The following is a 19,515-nucleotide window of genomic DNA, read 5'->3' on the forward strand; positions in this document are numbered from 1 at the left end:
GACCTGTTTTTGTGATTTAATGACATGACATTTTTGTTTCGGGAGTAAATTTACACTGAACTCTTTACAAATAGTATTTACTAACAAAACTAGTTTAAAATGGTATGTCTATTTTCTTTAGCATGTCTTCCTGAGGACTGTGATTCTGAATTGAAATTTTTTTCTGGGCCTATTACTAAAATGGAAACAATTTGAAACAAAGATCTAAAGTTCTCCAACAGGCTGACCAGCCAGGTGAGAAGAACTCTAAATTTTAACTGATGGAAGACACAGACATAATGAAGTGAGTCCAGCAAAGAGCCACAAAGATCACAGAGCAATAAGGGAATATGACAAAAACAGAGGTGGAGAGAGCTGGGACTGTTCAGACTGAAAAGAAGGTTTGGGGAGATCTTAACAAGGGTATACATATCTGGCAGCAGGGCATGAAGAAGACAGTCAGACCCTTCTCAGCAGTGCTGAATAACATTCTCAGTAATAAAAACTTGTCAGGTAACCTAAGACCCCCAGGGAGTAAATGTGAGAATGGCTGAGATTAAAAGGCTGCTGCCTTTTGCCTTAGTTTGCATACTAAAATTCATGCCAAGCTATGAAGAAATCCATGCTTTTGGCCAAAGCTGCAGTGCATCTGGCAACCCAGGTTAACCCCTTCACACCAGACTGGCCATTTACTTCAGGAAATCTCCCCTAGAGTCTATAATCTCTGTTGATTACTCATTTCATGATCCCCCAGAGCTAGTAATTGTTAGTTTTAAGAGAACATAAACATTTATAACCATATGGAAAAAGCAGTTAACTTACTATCTTCAGTGTTTATGTTTTTAAGATTATTTTTGTAAGAAAAGGGGTAGAGAATTATTGTAAAAGAAATATGCAGTTAAGGATATTTATAAGGGTTCCCAGAACATACCAAGTCAGTGACACCAAAACATTTCAGTGCCAAAACCTGGCTGTGTTAGGTCACACAGTACCTGTTGTAAGAACCTACAGAATCCATTCTCAAAATCTATCCATTGAGGGGAAAAAAAAAAATCTGAATATTAATTTTTTGGATTATACATATGAATCTCCAATGTCCAGACAGTGACCACAATATTATCCACATCAAAAGCCATGCAATTGAAATAAGCACATTTGATCTGTGTTTTTTCAGAAAATCTTAACTGAATAAATTGCATTAACTGCTATCAAGATGGGCAGAGACACTGAGATACAAACACTGAGCTGAACTGGGAAACCTTATAAATGCCTTTGACATCTACGTGATGCTTGAATCTATTTAAATAACCACGTCTGTCAGTTATCCTTCTTAGGAGTTTCCATGTATCACAAGGGCTCAGGAATGGTCTACTACTAAGAACTACTCCATAAATAGTTCAATTTCTGTAGGTACTATGAACGTCAAAGGCAAATGGCATCATATGTATTAAAATCACAAAGCACACATATTTCTGAGTGTCTCTGAAATTAAATTGACTTTAAATACAAATGTGAATTAGCTTTAATAAAGATAAAATGTTCAATACTGTGGATAAAAATGAGAGTAAAGGAGATAGAACAGAAAATAAATGTCATATTCCAGAAGAGAAACTTTAAAATTCATTGCAACCTTTCAAAAAGAACTTCTATTTGTTCTGATACTTCTTTCCATGTCATTTCACACTTTACAGGGCAAGAGTGCAATTTTAAGAGTGAATCTAAATTAAGGAAAATACAATAAGAATTGCTTTATGATATAAGAGTGATTATGGGACAGCCCAGCTATTTGAAATATTTTATTACAAAGAAAGTGTATCACCTTATAGTAGTACCTAATTAAAAAATTATCTTTGTTATCTCAAAGTACAAACAGTGTACTTTATCCTTTGTAAAAACAGGTGAGCATGAGGGGAATTTGGTGAAATCATGATAAGCATTTTAGGTGATCTTGCACATAGAAAAAATGATAATAAAATGATAGTAAATTTGTTAGTTTATAAATATAAACCCCCCCAACCTCCCTGCCCCCAAAGGAAATGGCATCACTTGGTCAGGTTGCCTGTATTCACTTACTCTCCCTCCAGGCAGTGACATGCCACTCTATTTCACAGAATTAATGTGATCACAATATAGAGAATTGATGTTTGTAAAACTGATTTCTCATGTGTGAAAAAGATGAATGTGTAAGTCTTACACAGAAGTTAATTTTATAGAATATTTTATCTGGGCATGAGACAAGTCCTCTATAGACCCCTTCTATTTCAAAGCAACTACACTGTGGAATGTTCCAAAGTCAGTAAAAAAATATGACTGAACACATAATGCAAAAAATGTTACTATTCCTTCACATTATTTCATTGATGCTCTTCAAAATCCTCTTCTTTTAAAGCACGACATGAAAAGTAATGAGCTAGAAATCAGGAAGATGACGAGAAATAATTTATGGACAATTATATACAAAACTCTTTTCAAATCTCTACTGCTTTTATAGGTATTGATCAAATCCTGAAGTTACTAAAAGACTAAGATATATATGTGCCTTTCTTCTGCTGTTTTCTTGTAAACTGTGTGTGTGTACAATGGTGAGAGCACTCTGCTGTGCTGCCACAAGTTCCTTTCACCAGGTCACCTGTCAAGAAGATGCTGCAAACTCACACACCTACCAGGGAGGGGCCTGTCCCCCAGGCTGCTGGGGGCAGCAACCCCATCAGAGAAAAGGAACCAGGCCAAAATGTGTTTGTAATGTGTTTGCTGATTTTCATGTGCCTTTTAAAATCTGTAAAGCATCTGCAGTCTGGCAAAAATTAGTGTCGTACACAGTGTTTCATATCGTGGTCAGAGGGAAAAGTAATGTTAGGTGTTATTGCACATCTATCAGTGACCTGTTCTTTGTGCTCGAGAGTATCTGTGTCAGTTGCCCATGTTGATCTGCTACTAAAAACAAATGTTGACACACTGTGGCTTCTGGCAGACAGATGATGCTGTACTTTGGCAATTACTCTTTACAAATTAAGAATGACCAAAGGGTATATATTTTTTATTCTTACACCAAGAATCTCTCATTGCTTCTGATCTAAGTGGATGCCATAAACAGAAGTAAGATTAATTGTATTGCAGTCCTCCTGCTGTGCTGGAATTCAGATCTGTTTCAATGAGCACAGATCATTTATTGTCTTAAGTGGCACTTAAATTCAGCCTTCTCACTCATGTAGCCTTGGAATATTTGCTCCTCAAATTCAACACCTTTTCCATTCATGCGTGTAACATTGAACTTCTAATGGTAGGAAACTTTAAACATGTATAACCATGTATCTGTATCTCTATAGATACAGATATATGGTTATCTATGGTATATCTATGACCAGACTCAAGATTCCCTCTTTGCCTAATGTTTGTCAGTTATTATCCTTTTTGTGCTATTCAATAGAGCAGATATCTCCAACTTTTTCTGAAGGAAGTGTAGACCCTGACTGGGTATTTATGCTTATAGAATAAAATTTTACCTTTTTCCTCAACTCAGTTCGAATTTAATCAGTTTTCTGATTTTATTCTTTCTTTTGTCTCTTTCTGAAGAAAAAAGAAAAAAGAATAAGCCATATCTGGCTGTGCAATTCCATCTTCACCTAGGTAAATCACTTGAGTACTTGAGCAAGCTCAGACTTCTGTAAAGTCTTAAGGATTTCACCCATTTTATTCATGTATAGCTTCATGATTATTTACTTTCAGTAATCCAATTTCTATCACCACCTGACTATTTCAAGGAAAACTAAATTCTACCATTTAAAAGATTTCTCCATAACATTCTGTTTTCCTGCCCTTAAGTACCTCTCACAAATACACGTGTGTACATCTGTGCACGTGTATAATGAGGGATAAGTATCTGGGTGGAATTCCTTATATGAAGTTCTAATAGGAAATTCTGTGTGCACAGCACAGTATATATACTATGAATGAAGGAGATACGTACAGGTATACATATCTACACATCAGACAATTTTACAAGAATTAATTTGTTAGTTTAAAATGCTAAAATTATTCCCTGCGGATTTATGAGCTAAGAATGCTCAGGGGTTTAGTGTCCTGACATCTCTTTAATTAGCAGTCTCCAAGATCTCGCACTAAGAAGATGCTAAGCCAGTGCCTTCTGCCATATCTCAAGAGTATCAGAAGGCTTGGAAGCCACAGAGGAAGATGAATGCATTATGTGTGTGAGCTACACAATATGTATAAAGTACATTTTCCTTACTAGTAACAGGTTAGGACTTCTTGCTACCATTCCTGCTTTGATGGTGATGCAGTTCTAGAAGAAATCCTAGGAAAAATCCGACAAAAATGGGTGAGGTAAATAAAGATGCTGTTGAAAAATACTTGGAGAACAATCCCCAATTTGCCAAGGAGTATTTCGACCGAAAAATGAGACCAGAAGTGCTGGGAAGTATCTTTAATGTGAAGCCTGGGGATGTGAAGGGAGACGTCAGCTTCAAAGACATGTCCCGTCTGGAGGAGTGTGACATCATTTTTGAGTTGGTAACAGAAATCCAGGATGAAGCATGTGTTATGGAAAAGATTGTGCACAAGTCCTTGCAGAGGCTGGCACAGCTGCTGGCAGCTGATCGGTGTAGTATGTTCATTTGTCGTTCCCGAAATGGTATTCCAGAAGTAGCCTCCAGGATTCTTGATATCACTCCAACTTCCAGCTATGAGCAGAATTTGGTGAAACCAGAAAATGAGACTGTTTTTCCTCTGGACATCGGGATAGTGGGATGGGTGGCTCATACCAAGAAGTTTTTTAATATACCTGATGTGACAAAGGTAAGTGACTTCTCTTGGATGTCACTTCTCTTGGAATGGGGTTCTGTGCATTTGCTTACTTAGCTTCCTGCCCAGGGCTTGAGGTAAAAAGTCGTTCTTCAGAAAAATCTCAGAGACAGGAATCCAGACATATAACATGAGGAAAGCATCAGTGGAGATGGCTTAAAATCCAATAGAACCACATCATATAGCCTAGTTAGGTGTTTTCAGTGGCCTTAAAGTAGTTGTAATGTCAATGACTATAATAAGGGAGGAGAATATTAGAATAATAGAGACCATTAAATACCTGAGTTTCTGCTGAACAAGGCAGGCTTATATTCGGTTTTCCAATATGGGCTTGCAAGTGTTCTCTGTTATCATTCCATGCTGCCATGCATGCATCTCTGAATCATTTAATTTGCAGCTTTTGTAATGAAGATGTATCCCTATTAGTAAGTGAATAAGGACAGATGAAGATGATGTCAACATAAATGTCAGTGTTTGATTTAAAATGGGTTTGATTTTGAGTACATCTGGATCCAGGGCTTTTGTTCAGAACCTTTTTCTGTAGAAGAGAATTAATGAGTCAGAGCTGTTCTGACATTATTGAAGTTCCTGTTGAATCTGCACTGAATCATCTTCTTTCTTTAAGGTACTGAGAAGAGTTTATTATTGTTATTTATTATAAATGTGAATTAAATGATGAGTGACCTAACAAAAGTTAAACATGCATGTATGAGGTCTGCTTTAGAAACTGCTCTGGAATACATGGGGAAATGTAAATATGCTTTGAATGTGAAGATTACTTTATAAATAACTAACCTTGAATCATCAAATGCTGGTATCTTAATTTCTTTTTAGTCCTATGTGGAAAATCTGAACATAATTGAATGGGGCTAAGAAAATTATCAAGATAATTGTCTGGATTCTCAGTATTTCCTATTCAGTCAATTTAAAATTCCAGACTATTTTAGAGATAGAAACCACCTCAGTGTCCTAAGCTCCAAGTAAATAATGAAAGTATTTATCCACTGCAATTATCAGTGTTTTCCAGGAGGTAAACAAAAAATAATATATTTATCATGATAAAAGTTATAAAGGATTAGTTTTAAAGCTCAGAAACAAATGAATATTTATATATCTGAAAAGGACATTCCAATATATAGTAAACTGCCTCAGATGTAAGTAGAATCACAGGGGCAAACAGAAGACTGATTTGAGGAAATAAATCAGTTGATTTTCAACTGACCACTAATATCCTTTCTTCAGTGGTTGCTGGTCTGACCAGAAGTGTCTGATTTACTGCCTCTTACCACCACGTGGGGAGATTGGAGGATAATCTGTCCAAGTTCATAAGACTGATTACATGCAAAAAGATCAGAAGGATCAAGGAAGATGTGCCTCCTATCAGACACTGCACTGCTTCTTAGTATCGTTATAGAGAGAGGTGCCCAGAGCAGTACTAACCAAATATTTCTGTGTTTGCAATAGCATTTGTTCAAAATGTTGTGACAAATGTTATTTGAATATGCTTAAGTAAGAGAACTTTTCTGTCCATCTGATCCTGCTAGGTGTTTTGTGCTCATAAATTAATTTATGTCAGCTGAGTATCTGTTATAATTCAATCATTCCAAGGTAATCTTTATTTAGGCACCCATTTACTCTCTTAGGATTACTGAGGCCTACACCATTAGGCACACATGTAAAAATGCAATTAAACTATGGTCCCATTAATCTAAATTTGGTAACTAAACATCATCAGAATAATGACATTTTATTAGTTAATTGCAAAACTCCCAGAGACTTCTCTGGGACCAAGGTTTGATATTTAAAAACAACCCTAAAGATCTCAAAAAATGTCAGCATTTTCATTCTATGTGTACAAAAAGGCAGTGTCCAAGTCCACACTCCTCACACAAGAAGAGCTCCCGATTACATCACCAGAATCTTTATCTCCATAGCAAACCCAGAACTTCAGCTTGAGTCAGTCACATTTAAGGAGCATAATTAGTCCAAGGCAGCAGAAATATGCAGACACTGAAGTCTTTAACACATTTTAGAAAGGGTAATTATTTTTCAGTTCACTACATGTACACTTCAGTCAAACTAGATTGTCTGCTACCCAAATTTCGAACAAAAAATGACAAGCAGAATTAAGCCAGAGAAGAATTTTGCCCCTACTGCCTTGTCAGAATACAATATGCAGAATGATTACTTCTAGTTGGCTATAGTACTTTTAAAATGTCATGTCTAGCCACTTTCTACTGTTGACACAGTCCGTATCCAAACAGCATAGTGTTTTTTAAGTCTTAAGTACATGACAACATTGACAAACCCATGGTGTGACATATTCATGCTTCAATCATCATCCCTTTATAACAAAAGTAAATGCAATATAAGATCACAACAGGAATAAATCATTGGGGAAAAAGAATTTACTCTACTTTTATTGCCTGGCAACCGGTTCTTTAGGGATTATCTCCTTCTTCATCCTGGAAAGGTACCAATAAACGTGAGGAAGCTCCTCATCCTGACTAATGCTCCAGAAAACAAAAGCAGAGGAAAAGATACAGACCTTCAATAATTAACTTAGTAGTCAGAACAGTCTCCTCCCCACAAGATTATGGACCTGTTGACTGTGAGAGCTAATAGCATTTAATCCAGGATTTAAGAGTTGTGAGAAACAGGAGGCCAGGTAGGACCATTACCCTAATAATTTGTCTCACATTATTCACAGGATCTAGCAGAGTATGTGCCTCAAGTATTACAAAGTAAAATAATAGGCTGCAAAAAATTTGATATGTCCATTAGTATTCTTTAAACAGTAATTGATAACACAGACAACATTATAAAGGAGAGTACAATTACCATACATTTTTCTCCAAGGCATTATTTCCAAATAAAACTAAGAACTAAAAAATAGCTCTACAAGGAGTATGTCTTTTTTGGGGAATCAAAATCTCACATTGTCAGCTTGTAAGAACCAATAATAAAGACTTTACATATTTGCTTTAATCCATAACCTATTTAAATTACTGAACTGTTCCTTTCAATTCAGAGGTATTTGAAGACAAGGATTTAATTAATAACTGGAAACTCAAGAAATAATATTCTTCGTTTTAGTTGAGTTTAAAATTATAAAAATTGTGAAAAAATGCTTCAAAAGAAGTGAAGGCTTTTGGATTAGATCTATAAGGGGGCTGAAATGTTTTGGTGCTGAAATAACCAGCCCTCATTTTTAGAGGTTCTGCACTGGAATTCATAACCCAAGTGAAGTGAAGAAACAAGAGACCGTGGGAGATTCCAACTCAGATTAAGCACCAGAAGAGTGATTGTTGTGGTACCTAATTTAACCACTGGAAACCTATGGTACAAATCAACTTAAACACATCTTCAAGTTGCAAGCATTTGTAAGCTGATCCAGCTTCAGAACAGCAGCTCTACTCTTTAACCCAAGCATGGGAGAGACTTTAATTCCAGGCCTGTCTAAACTGACAGGAGTTCTGGATTAATGTGGATGTTCTAAACCCCAGACTCTGGGCTGTCTGAGGTGGCTTTTTGCATGGCAAGAATACACACTGTAAATGTTGATGTCTGCTCCTCCATTTTATCTTACCTTGATAATAAACACCAGATTTTCAGAAACTCCTACTCAATAAATATTAACTGGAAAAATGGAAACATGTTCCAGTCTTCTATAATAGCAAAGATTTAGTCAATTCACCAGAAAATATTTTAACACCAGAACAAATTTCTATAAATTGTGCCTTCCAGAAGAAAACATCAACCAATTCTTTCCTCAATTTACCATTCTAAGAGGAAAGCTCCCAAAACTGAAGAAAAAATATACATTTAAAATTAAAATTAAAAGCTCCCTTTTATCTAATTTTCTTGGGTTTTGCAAAAAAACACTTAATATATTACAAATCCAATTTCAAGAAGTTGCAAAATAGTCACTAAATATGGCAAATAACAAGCAGGCTTTTCAGTGACATTACTGAAAAGTTAAATCCCCAAGTTCTATTAAATATATATTAATTTGTCCTTGATTCAGTTTCAGAATTCTAGTGATGTTGACAATAACAAAGTCAATTTGTTCTGTAATGCTAATAAGTTAAATCCTAAAATGAGATTTACATCCCTGACCACACATAATTTTTGGAGTGTCGCCCAAGAAAGGACCAACTCATTTAGCCAATTTGGTTTCATTTTGAATCAGATTGATGACATTTTTTAGATGATGGTAGGTGCTTTTTATTTTCTATTCATACTCAATTATATCATTATGAAACAAAAACATTTGTGAGTTGAAATTAGGCTAAGTAGGAGTAAGAGATAAAGCATTATAGCACATCAATACCACCTATCAACTGGTTCAAATTTTGAGAAATCTGAACCAATGCAAGACAATCAGTGGAAGAAAATATCAGGAAGAGAAGAAAACACTGTAGAGCTACCAGAAACAAAACCAGAAACATATGGAGATAATGCGAAGAAATATGTGCAGTCTGAGCTCATCTATCCAACACAGAACCTCCTGCCTAGTATGAGTAAAATAGTCATAACTGCAAGGGGTCACAGTAACCCCTTCTTCCTCTGTGCTTTACAACGGGAAAGAGGTGGAGGAAAGCAGGCATCTGCTGTCTTGGCCCTATCACCTCACCTGGAGGATTAAGTCTTCTCTCTTGTTGTGTTGGGTCACTTCAACCGCAGGCAGCACGGCAGGGAGGAGCTGCTGGAAAGCTGCCTGGGAGAAAAGGACCTGGGGGTGCTGATCAGCTGCAGCTTAACATGAGCCAGCAGTGCCCAGATGGGCAAGAAGGCCAAGGGCATCCTGGCTTGGATCAGAAACAGTGTGGCCAGCAGGATCACAGGGCAGAGATTGTTGCCCTGTACCAAGCACTGGTGAGGCTACACCTTGAATCCTGTGTCCAGCTGTGGGCCCCTCACTACAAGAAACATATTGAGGTGCTGGAGCAACTCCAGAGCAGGGTGACAAAGCTGAAGAAGGATCTGGAACACAAGTCCTATGAGAAGTGGCTGAGGGAGCTGGGGGTATTTTGAGCCTGGAGAAAAGCAGGCTCAGAGAGGCCTTATCAGTGTCTACAAATCCTTGAAAGGTGGGGGTCAGCCTCTTCTCCCAACTAAGAAATAATAAGATAAAAGGAGGTGGCCTCAAGTTGTGCCAGGAGAGGTTTAGATTGGATATTAGGAAACATTCCTCCATTGAGAGGGTTGTGATAGCTGGTTGAGCTAGCTGGGTGCTGGTGCTGGCTTACTGCAAGTCCAGGATATGCTGCATCTCTTAAGGCCTATCTAAAGAACTGATCATTGTACAGCAAATGCCTTGGTATCTCAGCTTTAAAAGGAGCTAGTAGGAAATACCTGCACATGTACTACAGTTAGGGAGTTAGCAGCAGATTTCTTTTCTGTAATTTCTCTTTTAAAGCCTATTTTGTGATTTAACTGAGAGATGGAAGTCCAAAACATTGCTCTAAAAAATAGTTTGATTCATAAGATCAGGATCAAATAGACTAAGTGTCCACATTCATGAAGTCGTGGATGCACCAAGATGTTCTTCTGGCTGTGGTACTGCAGGCCACATTTCTTGCTTATTTGTCTATGAACATGATTTCTTAGATATTGTGAAAAGTGATTTTCTTCAGAAAAAAGAAGGAGCTTGTGTTCCCACGTGAAAATATTTTAAAAACTCTGTTGGAGATAAAGGCTTCAAAACTCCTATCAATTATGTATAAAATAGTCAATAATGAAAAGCGTAATACTAAGCACAATTTTTTGCTTGTATATGCAAATCATGTAAATCAGGATTCTTTGTATGTACTGTGGGAATGCTGCCAATGCATTAAAAGGTACTTTTATCTTTCTACTTTGGACTATCTAGGCACAGGATGGCTTGTGGTTACTGAACTTTCTGTTTATTAATAGAGACTTGTATTAAATTTTTTCTATCCTCTACAAAAATTGCATGACCAAAGTGCTTCCTCTGAATACTTCTGATCACCACTGCTTGTACCTTTATTCTAGAGTTCTTAAGCAAAGTAAGACACAGCAGCTGAATCCTGATGATTCAGCTCATTTGGTGTCACAGATTCCTTTTAAGTATTCAGAAATCCAGGAGTGTCTGAATTTTTTATTTATTCCTCCATAGCAGAATACAGTACCCTAAAACCAGGAACCTGGACCTTGCCAGGAGGCTAGATGCTCTTAGTGACACAGAGGGACTACAAAACAAGGTCAAGTTATCTGTCTGATTGACTGGATTTTCAATGGCTAAAACAGCCAGAAGCCCAAAAACTGGAGCTCAAAACCACCCCCAAGTCCAGAATGGTTGTGTCAGTAAATAATACATCCCACAGAAAACTGAATATTTCCATGTAATAACATATTTGTTTAGCAGGCTGCAGGACAGTATTTGATTCTCACACAGAAGAGATGGATTGCCTGGCATTTTCTCTGGATATCTGTTAAATGAGATATTCCTATACCTTTCTCTGAGAAAAACAGAAAACAACTCAGGGAGTTTGTTGGAAGTAGAGAAAGCATCCCCTTCTCTCATGGACAATATATTCAAAAGTAGCTACACTTTCCAGGGATCCAAACACAGCCTGATACATTGAATGGAATTTATGAGGATGACACAGGCTGTCCTTAAGAGAATCAATTCTCTGTAAGAGAGTCCAGGGCATAAATACAATATTTAAGAGTTACTTCCAGACATTTAATTTGTTTCACTGAAATGCAGCCCTAGAAGGAAATCTAAAATGCAAACATAAAAGATGGACTGACTATAGACTATGAAAAACAAGGAAAAAACCCAAACCCTACTATTCTGATGAAAAATAATTTTGATAATAAAATTCTGTCTTTCTTGTTAGAGTTTTATATGCTATAAATTCAATACATTCTAGAAACAATTGCTAGAGGGAAGAGGGGCAAAAGGAAATTAAGAGGAAAAATCTAAATAATAGGCAAACAATTCTAGTTCTGGCATTTCCAAGCATTGTCATGCTTGATCTTATAACCTAGAAAATGCTTATTTGTTTGGGGTTTTGTTTAAGTAGATTCATGTATAATCTATGAGAGCTGGAGTTCCATTATGTGGCATGCTGCAGCGTTCTCCAGCCTATCAGCAAGGAAGGCACCTCGGGATGCGCCCCACAGATCTCAGCTGCCTAAGCTGATGCAGTCATTAATAGCAGCTGTGTTTGCCAGCTCTGATGATAGACATGCAGTGTAAGTGGGTTCACAAATACTTGCTAATTGCAGGGGACTGGTAAGGTTTGGGAATCTTGGTTCTGGGTGAATGTCCTGAAAACAGGGCTATATTGGCCTCATTTTGACCAGCTGCTGCTCCTATCCATGATGTTAACATGTGGTCTGACTTCCCCTGGTTACCAGGCAACTTCTTGACATCCTCATTCAGCACCAACTGCTCATCACCTTGGGAAATCAGAACCAGGCCTGCTAAAGGAAATTCAGGGAGACTCTGCCATTGACTGCATACCAGGACTTGAGTGCTCATCTCTATGAAGAAGCTTGAGTACTGTTAGCAGTAAAATCTGAGGGGATGAAAATGGCTCTGTGAAGACAGAGTCTAGCCATTTTAGCCGCTTAGTAGAACCAAGGCATTTCTCAGTACAAAAGGATCAACAAATTTCAAACCCCCAACTCATAACTCACCTCATTCAGATGTATTTTCTTAATAACACAACAAAATATAACAACCCTACACAAACAAATTTCCCTGAAAATGTTTAAATCCCTTTTTTTAAAATTAAAGAGAACACTATGGCCTTTCAAGAAAACACCAAGAATTTCTTTGATATGAGGAAATAACACAGTTCTCCATGAAGCACGAACTAGATTCCCAGCATTTTTTAAGGATGAAAATGTAAATGTGGAATAGTTAGCTGTGGCTCATTTGTTAGCCACATGGCCTTATTCCCACAGGATCACACACTCAACAAAAGCAGCTCTGGTCCTATATCTATATAGATACCTATACCTCTACCTATGTAGAGCTGGGAGCAACAGGGATGGGAGTGTGTCAGACAGGAAGGAATAAGAAACAGCTCAGCCAGATGAATACTTGCTGGGGATGCTTCACTGACATAAGTATTTTTAGCCAGGACAGGTAGTACTTTTAAATATTGTGTGAGGGAAATGTATAATGAATTTTGTTTACAGAAATAATTAAATAATAATAAATATTAGCATAGCTATGAAGTAATTCTATAACACATAAGCCATATATGTTAAATTCACACATAGTCACAAGATCATATTATTATATCATTTAATCTGTATTTCCCATATTTTTAATTCCTCAGCATTATAATAAAGGCCTGCACAGAACTTGGTTTCAGAAGCTACCTTCATAATCTATGCCTCGGTTAAGCTTGTACATATAACTCTGCAAGACTGAGTTAAATAATGATAGTGGGGTTTTTCCAAGTATAAACCTACTGCACTGTGAAACAGTGCTCACAGCATTGCAAACATCAGTTATCAAATGAAATGATCATTCGCTATTGGCATGGTAAGCAACTGTTGCACATTTAACTTATGGTTTTTTTCTCTTCTTTCAGAACAACCATTTTTCTGACTTTATGGACAAAAAAACTGGTTATAAAACAGTTAATATGTTGGCAACTGCAATTACACAGGGTAAAGAGGTGCTTGCTGTTGTGATGGCACTCAACAAATTAAATGCCCCTGAGTTCTCAAAAGAGGATGAAGAGGTAAAATCTCACACAATAAGATTGCTTTTAGTTCAACAAGTAGTTTGAGTGACTCTATCTCTTAATTTAATACTTTTGTCTTATTTTTGATCTTTGTCATTCTTAGGTATTTAAAAAATACCTCAACTTTATATCTTTGAGCCTAAGAAATCATCATACGTCGTATCTCTACAATATTGAATCACGAAAAAGCCAGGTATAGAAGCATTTTTTAATGGTAATACTTCATTTTTGTATGAAACAATTATCATTCCCAATATTTCATATTCTTGCAAGCTTATTGAAGTAAGGATACAATCTATTTATTATTTTATAAATTTGATAACAGTAATGCACCTTATCATTTCATTCTGGAATGCCTAGGATTCATATGTTTATGTTTTCTTACTGTTCTGAACATTATCCTCCTTCCCTTTTGTAAATAGATGCTTTTGTGGTCTGCCAACAAAGTATTTGAAGAGCTAACAGATATAGAACGACAGTTTCACAAAGCTCTGTATACTATTCGAATGTATTTGAATTGTGAAAGGTACTCTATTGGTCTGCTGGACATGACTAAAGAGAAGGTAACAATTATTTTTCTTACTTGCTAGAAATGTACCACTCCTGACTTGAAGTCTCCAAGACACAAAGTTACCGTGCTTTCTAACTCTTTGGGATAATTGATATAAAATCTAACAATGTTACAAAGATTACGTGCAAAATATAAGTGTGGCAAAGGATACAACCACAATATCATAAAGGCCAATTCTAAAATAATTTTTCATATTCATAATTCCGTGTGAGAAAGGGTAGAGGTGCAGGTCTGATTATTGCTTTAGAAATATCTACCTGCTAAAAGAAAAATTAAGCTGTACAACTATCTAGAGAAAAGATTAGCCTGCAATTTACTGGCAAACATTTCTTGTCTGGAATATAATTACGCATGTTTTCTTAAAATTGTCTGAAATGTGACCATAGTAAACTATGTAGAAATAAAAATCAAATTGTAATCCACAGATCTGATGTTATCTATGAACACAGAACTGATTTGTTTTTTCCTTTTTCCTCTGTGTATCATTTTCTCAGGAGTTCTATGACGAGTGGCCAATCCGGCTGGGGGAGGCAGAGCCTTACAAAGGCCCCAAGACACCTGATGGACGAGTGAGGATATTAATTTTTCTTTTTATAAATCTTAAGTTTGACACTGAAGTTGTACAAGTCACCTAGATGCTTTTATATTTTTATATAGGAAATCAACTTTTATAAGATTATTGACTATCTTTTACATGGACAAGAAGAAATCAAAGTCATTCCGTGAGTAGTCATTGGCAGCTTGTGAATGTGTGGTAGTTAGATATTGCTGGGATAGAATGGTATGTCTATATTGTAGAAATAAATTAATTTCATTGTCTCTCAAAAGGTCACCTCCAGCAGATCACTGGTGTCTTGTCAGTGGATTGCCAACATATGTTGCTGAAAATGGTCTTGTAAGTTCATAGCAAAACTAAAAACTAGAGTTTTAAATCCTGCAGTAGTTCTGATTGAACAAAAAAACCTCCAAATCTCCCTATGACCAAAAACCTCCACAAAAATACCATGCTGCTTCCAGTGCCTTTGGTTCCCAGTGAAATCATTTAAATCACTGTCTTGGATGGAAACAAGGTCTCAGCACAAGTGATGAAAACAGCAGGATAATTTCCCTTGGACTGTGGTGATATCAGAGGAATAATGTCTGTGTCTGATGTCACTTTCCAGGTGTGCTAAATGTCACCAAAAAATGTCAAAATAAGAAAATCATCACATACAAGGTTTTAAATTTTTCTTTATTTCCTACATCTTCTTGCGTAAACATATGTAATTCAAAGTCAGGATGTATGACAGGTATGAGTAACCCTGTGGCATGTTTAATAGAGCCCTTAGTACTCAATTATTTTTTTCTAGAAATCTCCATGCCATTTTAGACTGGAAGTGATTTTCTTAATCATTACACTTTTGCACTGTGAGACACTGAGGGACTTTGCTACAAACATTCAGAAATTATGTCTGTTAGAATAACCACGTCTAATTTAAGAGGAACAATTTTGGATTCTGTAGCTAGTTATGATGCTCACTACTGTTAGCTTATAAAATAAATATTCCTTTTCAAAATATTAGACCATATATAAAGCTTTGATGCACATTATATTCCATTTTAAAAATGTCTCATTTTCTTTATGCTGCAGATTTGTAACATGATGGACGCACCATCGGATGAATACTTCACATTTCAGGTAAATCCAGTAATGTTAATAAGTATAAATATTGTAGAAAAATATTCTAGTGCTTGCCACTAATTGGTTATCCAGTTGATTGTATAAATAATTTCTCATTCAATTGTGATGCACAAACAAAAGCTTCTTGTTACATTGCTTATATCCATAGCTGTATTATTACTTTCAAAGAAATACACATTTCCTGGTTTTTTGCTTTGCTACAGAAAGGACCAGTGGATGAATCTGGATGGGTTGTCAAAAATGTCTTGTCATTGCCTATTGTCAACAAAAAGGAAGAAATTGTGGGAGTTGCTACATTTTACAATAGGAAAGATGGAAAACCTTTTGACGAGTATGATGAACAGATCACTGAAGTAAGCTTAAAGCATTAGAGGGTTTGAGGAGCTATGTGATGTTAATAAAAATATTGCAGTAAAAAGTCTTTTTCATATGTCAAAAATTTTTCAAATAGGCCACATCTAGACAAATGTCTATCTTCTTCAAAATGTAGTTTCTTAAGAATCTGAGATTTTATCTCCCTTTATAATACTGAAAATTTGTGAGTGATCAGTTACATTCCAGTAATGAAGAAAAATTGTTTATAATTTTACTTTGAATGCTTTGACTTTTTAATGATGGTCGGCATCTCCTAAGTAGCAGTGGGTAAGCAGGTATGGTGTGCTGCTTGCCAATGGATACCAAGCCTGTGATCATGGGAGTTCACAGAGCATTCATAATCACATGCACTCAGGCAAGATAAGATGCTACACAGTGTAGCAAAGTCCACCCACCTGACTTAAGCTTCATAAGCCTCAAAGTCCTGTATATAAAATGGGAATATTAATTACTTAATTACTAGGCTGAGCCAAATGTCATTAGAAGCTGTGAGTGCTAACAGAACTGGCTGAGGGAAGATAAAGGCCTCTAACTAGTAGAGTAGCACCTTGCTTTTCAAAGGGCACTGCCAGAAATGGGACTTTAAGAAAACTAAGTCAAATTGTCAGGTTCATTCTGTTGGCAAGGCATCATCTCTGCTTTACTTGACTTTGTTGCAGACTCTCACACAGTTCCTGGGGTGGTCTGTTTTAAATACTGACACTTATGACAAAATGAACAAACTTGAAAACAGGAAAGACATTGCTCAGGAAATGCTTATGTACCAGACAAAGGCCACTCCTGCTGAAGTTGAATCTATCCTGGTGAGTTTCTGTCCACAGCCACAAAGTTAAAATGGAGAATTTACTACCCAAAACCTCAATTTTCTTACTCTTTTTCATTTTTAGAAATACAAGGAGAAATTAAATGCAAAAAGTTTAGATGAATGTGATCAAAAGGATCTCATCAGGATTTTGGTAAGTCATTAAACTGAAAATTCTGGTGCTGTATTTATACCAGATAGTAATGTGTACTCATCATAGAAAAAGTTGTGTACAGTGAAATCCTCATTAATACAATCAATGTTAGCTATCAGTTCCACAGGCTCGATGGAGCTGATTTAGTAACACATCCTCAACCTTTTCTGTCCTTCTATGTGCATATCCCACTGTTACCTATGGGGAAACGTTCTGTCCCAAATGTACATCAACAGACTTGGACAGTCGGAGTTATATAGACATTTTTATATTAACATTTAAAGTGTTAAATTTCTTAAAATATCCATAGGCACAATGCTGTATCTATAATTGAATTTAATTTATTTAATTCTGAAAATAAAAGAAGGGATATTGTTGTGAGGCCACCTTCATTCTCAGTAAGAGAACATAAGTAGGAGTGTCCACCAGAAAAAACTTACTTTCAGATTATTTTTCCTGCATTTCCTTAGGCAGAGAAGTCTAAAGACAGTGATCCATGACTCCACAGTGACAAAACAGATTTGACCTAGAGTTCTCTGCTCTACTGCTTGGCTACTATAAAACAAAAATTAGTCACTTTCTTTTCCAGACTGGGCAGTCTTCTGTCTGCCTTACTGTTTCGATCTAGAAAGGCAGTGTCTTTTTGGAAGAACGCTCCTATTTTTGCCCATTTAGTGCACTTCAGGAGTCCTGGAGCACAGGAACTGGCCTACTTTATCTGAAAAAACCTCAAAGACGTGCTCTGAATGAAAACACTGAATGAACTTCCACTATTAATGGATCAAAACAGAGCTAGGTTGAAGAAAAAAGGTCAAAATATACACAAATCTGTTGACTTCCAGTACCAAGAACTTCACATTTTTCCTCCTATTACACCACGTTTGCTAATGTACACACAGCCATAGGGAAAAGACCTCATGAAACTCTTTTTAGTTGTGTGTATGTGCATGCTGGAATGCATTGGTGTTAATGTTTTACTGGCTTCCACACAACAGATGCTCACACAGCTTGCAAGTGGTGAAATAAAAAAACATCAACAGACAGTGTGTAGCTTCACATACCATTTGATGGAAACTTAATTTAGCTGCATGAAAAGCTTAAAAAAATAATAGACTCTAAAATGTCTCTATGGGTAGAGCAAAATCTGATTATTTTGGTACAGGCTCCAAATTTAAAAACATAATACTTGTATGAATTTTTAAATCTAAAAAAAGCAATTTGTTCTTTCAACATTGTGGAGTCACAAATTCAAAGGTCTAATGTCTTCTGCACTGCCAAGGCTACATGCAAGTGCTTTATCCTATTAAAAGACCTGGAATCCCAGATAGCTAATAGGATAAAGCAGGTGTTTCTAGATCTGATGATTCACAAAGTAATAGGTCTTAAAACACCACTGGTCTAGGTTTCTTTGTCCTTGATCTCAGATCTGCATAGATACAAAGGAAAAACCCCGGGAAAAGGAAATGGATGATCAGCCTTATTGGTTGAAATATATGCATACATTCAGTTGTCTTTTTTCTTTCTCCATAAAGTGAAGACTGTTAATAGACTACTATGGAGGAAGGGAGTCATTGTGATAATATAAGCTATTTTTTGTGTTGCATCAGACTTCCTTGAGTTAATTCTTGTTTGGATTGGAGCACATCCTTTAAAATATAATACTGCTCCCCTTAGGCTTTGAGAGAGATGAAGAGTGTTATAGAACAGTTCACAAATAGCACTATTACCAGTTAGGCTATTCAATGTGAATCTGTATCACAAATACAAAATAGGCAATTGAATCTGGTTGTGAAAAAGATTAATGTAGCCTTGAGATCAGGCTAAAAGCAGGAGAATCGCAGGATTTTATACCAGGAAGGAGAATTTCCAAGGCCCAAGATTTCTAAACTAAGGAAATGTTGAGATGGTCACAACATATTGTGTTGGAATTCAGACTAGGAATTGCCCAAGGCTTTTATGTATTCACTTTGAGAAGAAAGCCAGCAGTATCATGATTGTATTTCATAACTTAATACACATTAGTGTGTACTGACATCTGAGTCCTTTGAAGACATAGTAAGCATACTGTCCTTGAGCAATATTTCTACTGAAAAAATTAAAAAAGCTTTTCCAACTTTGTTCTTGCCAGAAAAACCCTTGGTTTTGATTTTTCCTAACAGAAAGAAGAATTACCTGATCCGAAAGATTTAGAACTGTATGAATTCCGCTTCAGTGACTTCCCTGTTACAGAGCATGGCCTGATAACTTGTGGAATACGACTGTTCTTTGAGATAAATGTTGTTGAAAAGTTCAAAGTCCCAGCTGAGGTCTGGTTTACTTTTTCTTGTTTATATTTATTTTTAAGAGAAAGAAATATAGCTGGTTTTACATACTTTAATCTTGAAATAGGCAATACTA

General features: G+C 36.4%; 1 protein-coding gene across 2 annotated transcripts in view; it reads left to right on the forward strand.

The window, feature by feature from the left end:
- Positions 1-4,109: 4,109 nt before the first annotated feature.
- Positions 4,110-19,515, forward strand: part of PDE6C (phosphodiesterase 6C) — a 28,361-nt gene continuing 12,955 nt past the window's right edge. For both annotated transcript variants that reach the window (XM_032115467.1, XM_032115466.1), the window contains exons 1-12: positions 4,110-4,791; positions 13,380-13,532; positions 13,639-13,728; positions 13,958-14,098; positions 14,601-14,675; positions 14,764-14,828; positions 14,935-15,001; positions 15,737-15,784; positions 15,991-16,140; positions 16,822-16,965; positions 17,050-17,118; positions 19,278-19,424. In XM_032115467.1, the coding sequence (XP_031971358.1) occupies positions 4,312-4,791; positions 13,380-13,532; positions 13,639-13,728; positions 13,958-14,098; positions 14,601-14,675; positions 14,764-14,828; positions 14,935-15,001; positions 15,737-15,784; positions 15,991-16,140; positions 16,822-16,965; positions 17,050-17,118; positions 19,278-19,424 (1,629 nt within the window). In that variant the 5' untranslated portion in view covers positions 4,110-4,311. The remainder of the gene's footprint in view (positions 4,792-13,379; positions 13,533-13,638; positions 13,729-13,957; positions 14,099-14,600; positions 14,676-14,763; positions 14,829-14,934; positions 15,002-15,736; positions 15,785-15,990; positions 16,141-16,821; positions 16,966-17,049; positions 17,119-19,277; positions 19,425-19,515) is intronic.

Source organism: Corvus moneduloides, chromosome 8 (assembly GCF_009650955.1).
Source record: "Corvus moneduloides isolate bCorMon1 chromosome 8, bCorMon1.pri, whole genome shotgun sequence".
Taxonomy (NCBI): domain Eukaryota; kingdom Metazoa; phylum Chordata; class Aves; order Passeriformes; family Corvidae; genus Corvus; species Corvus moneduloides.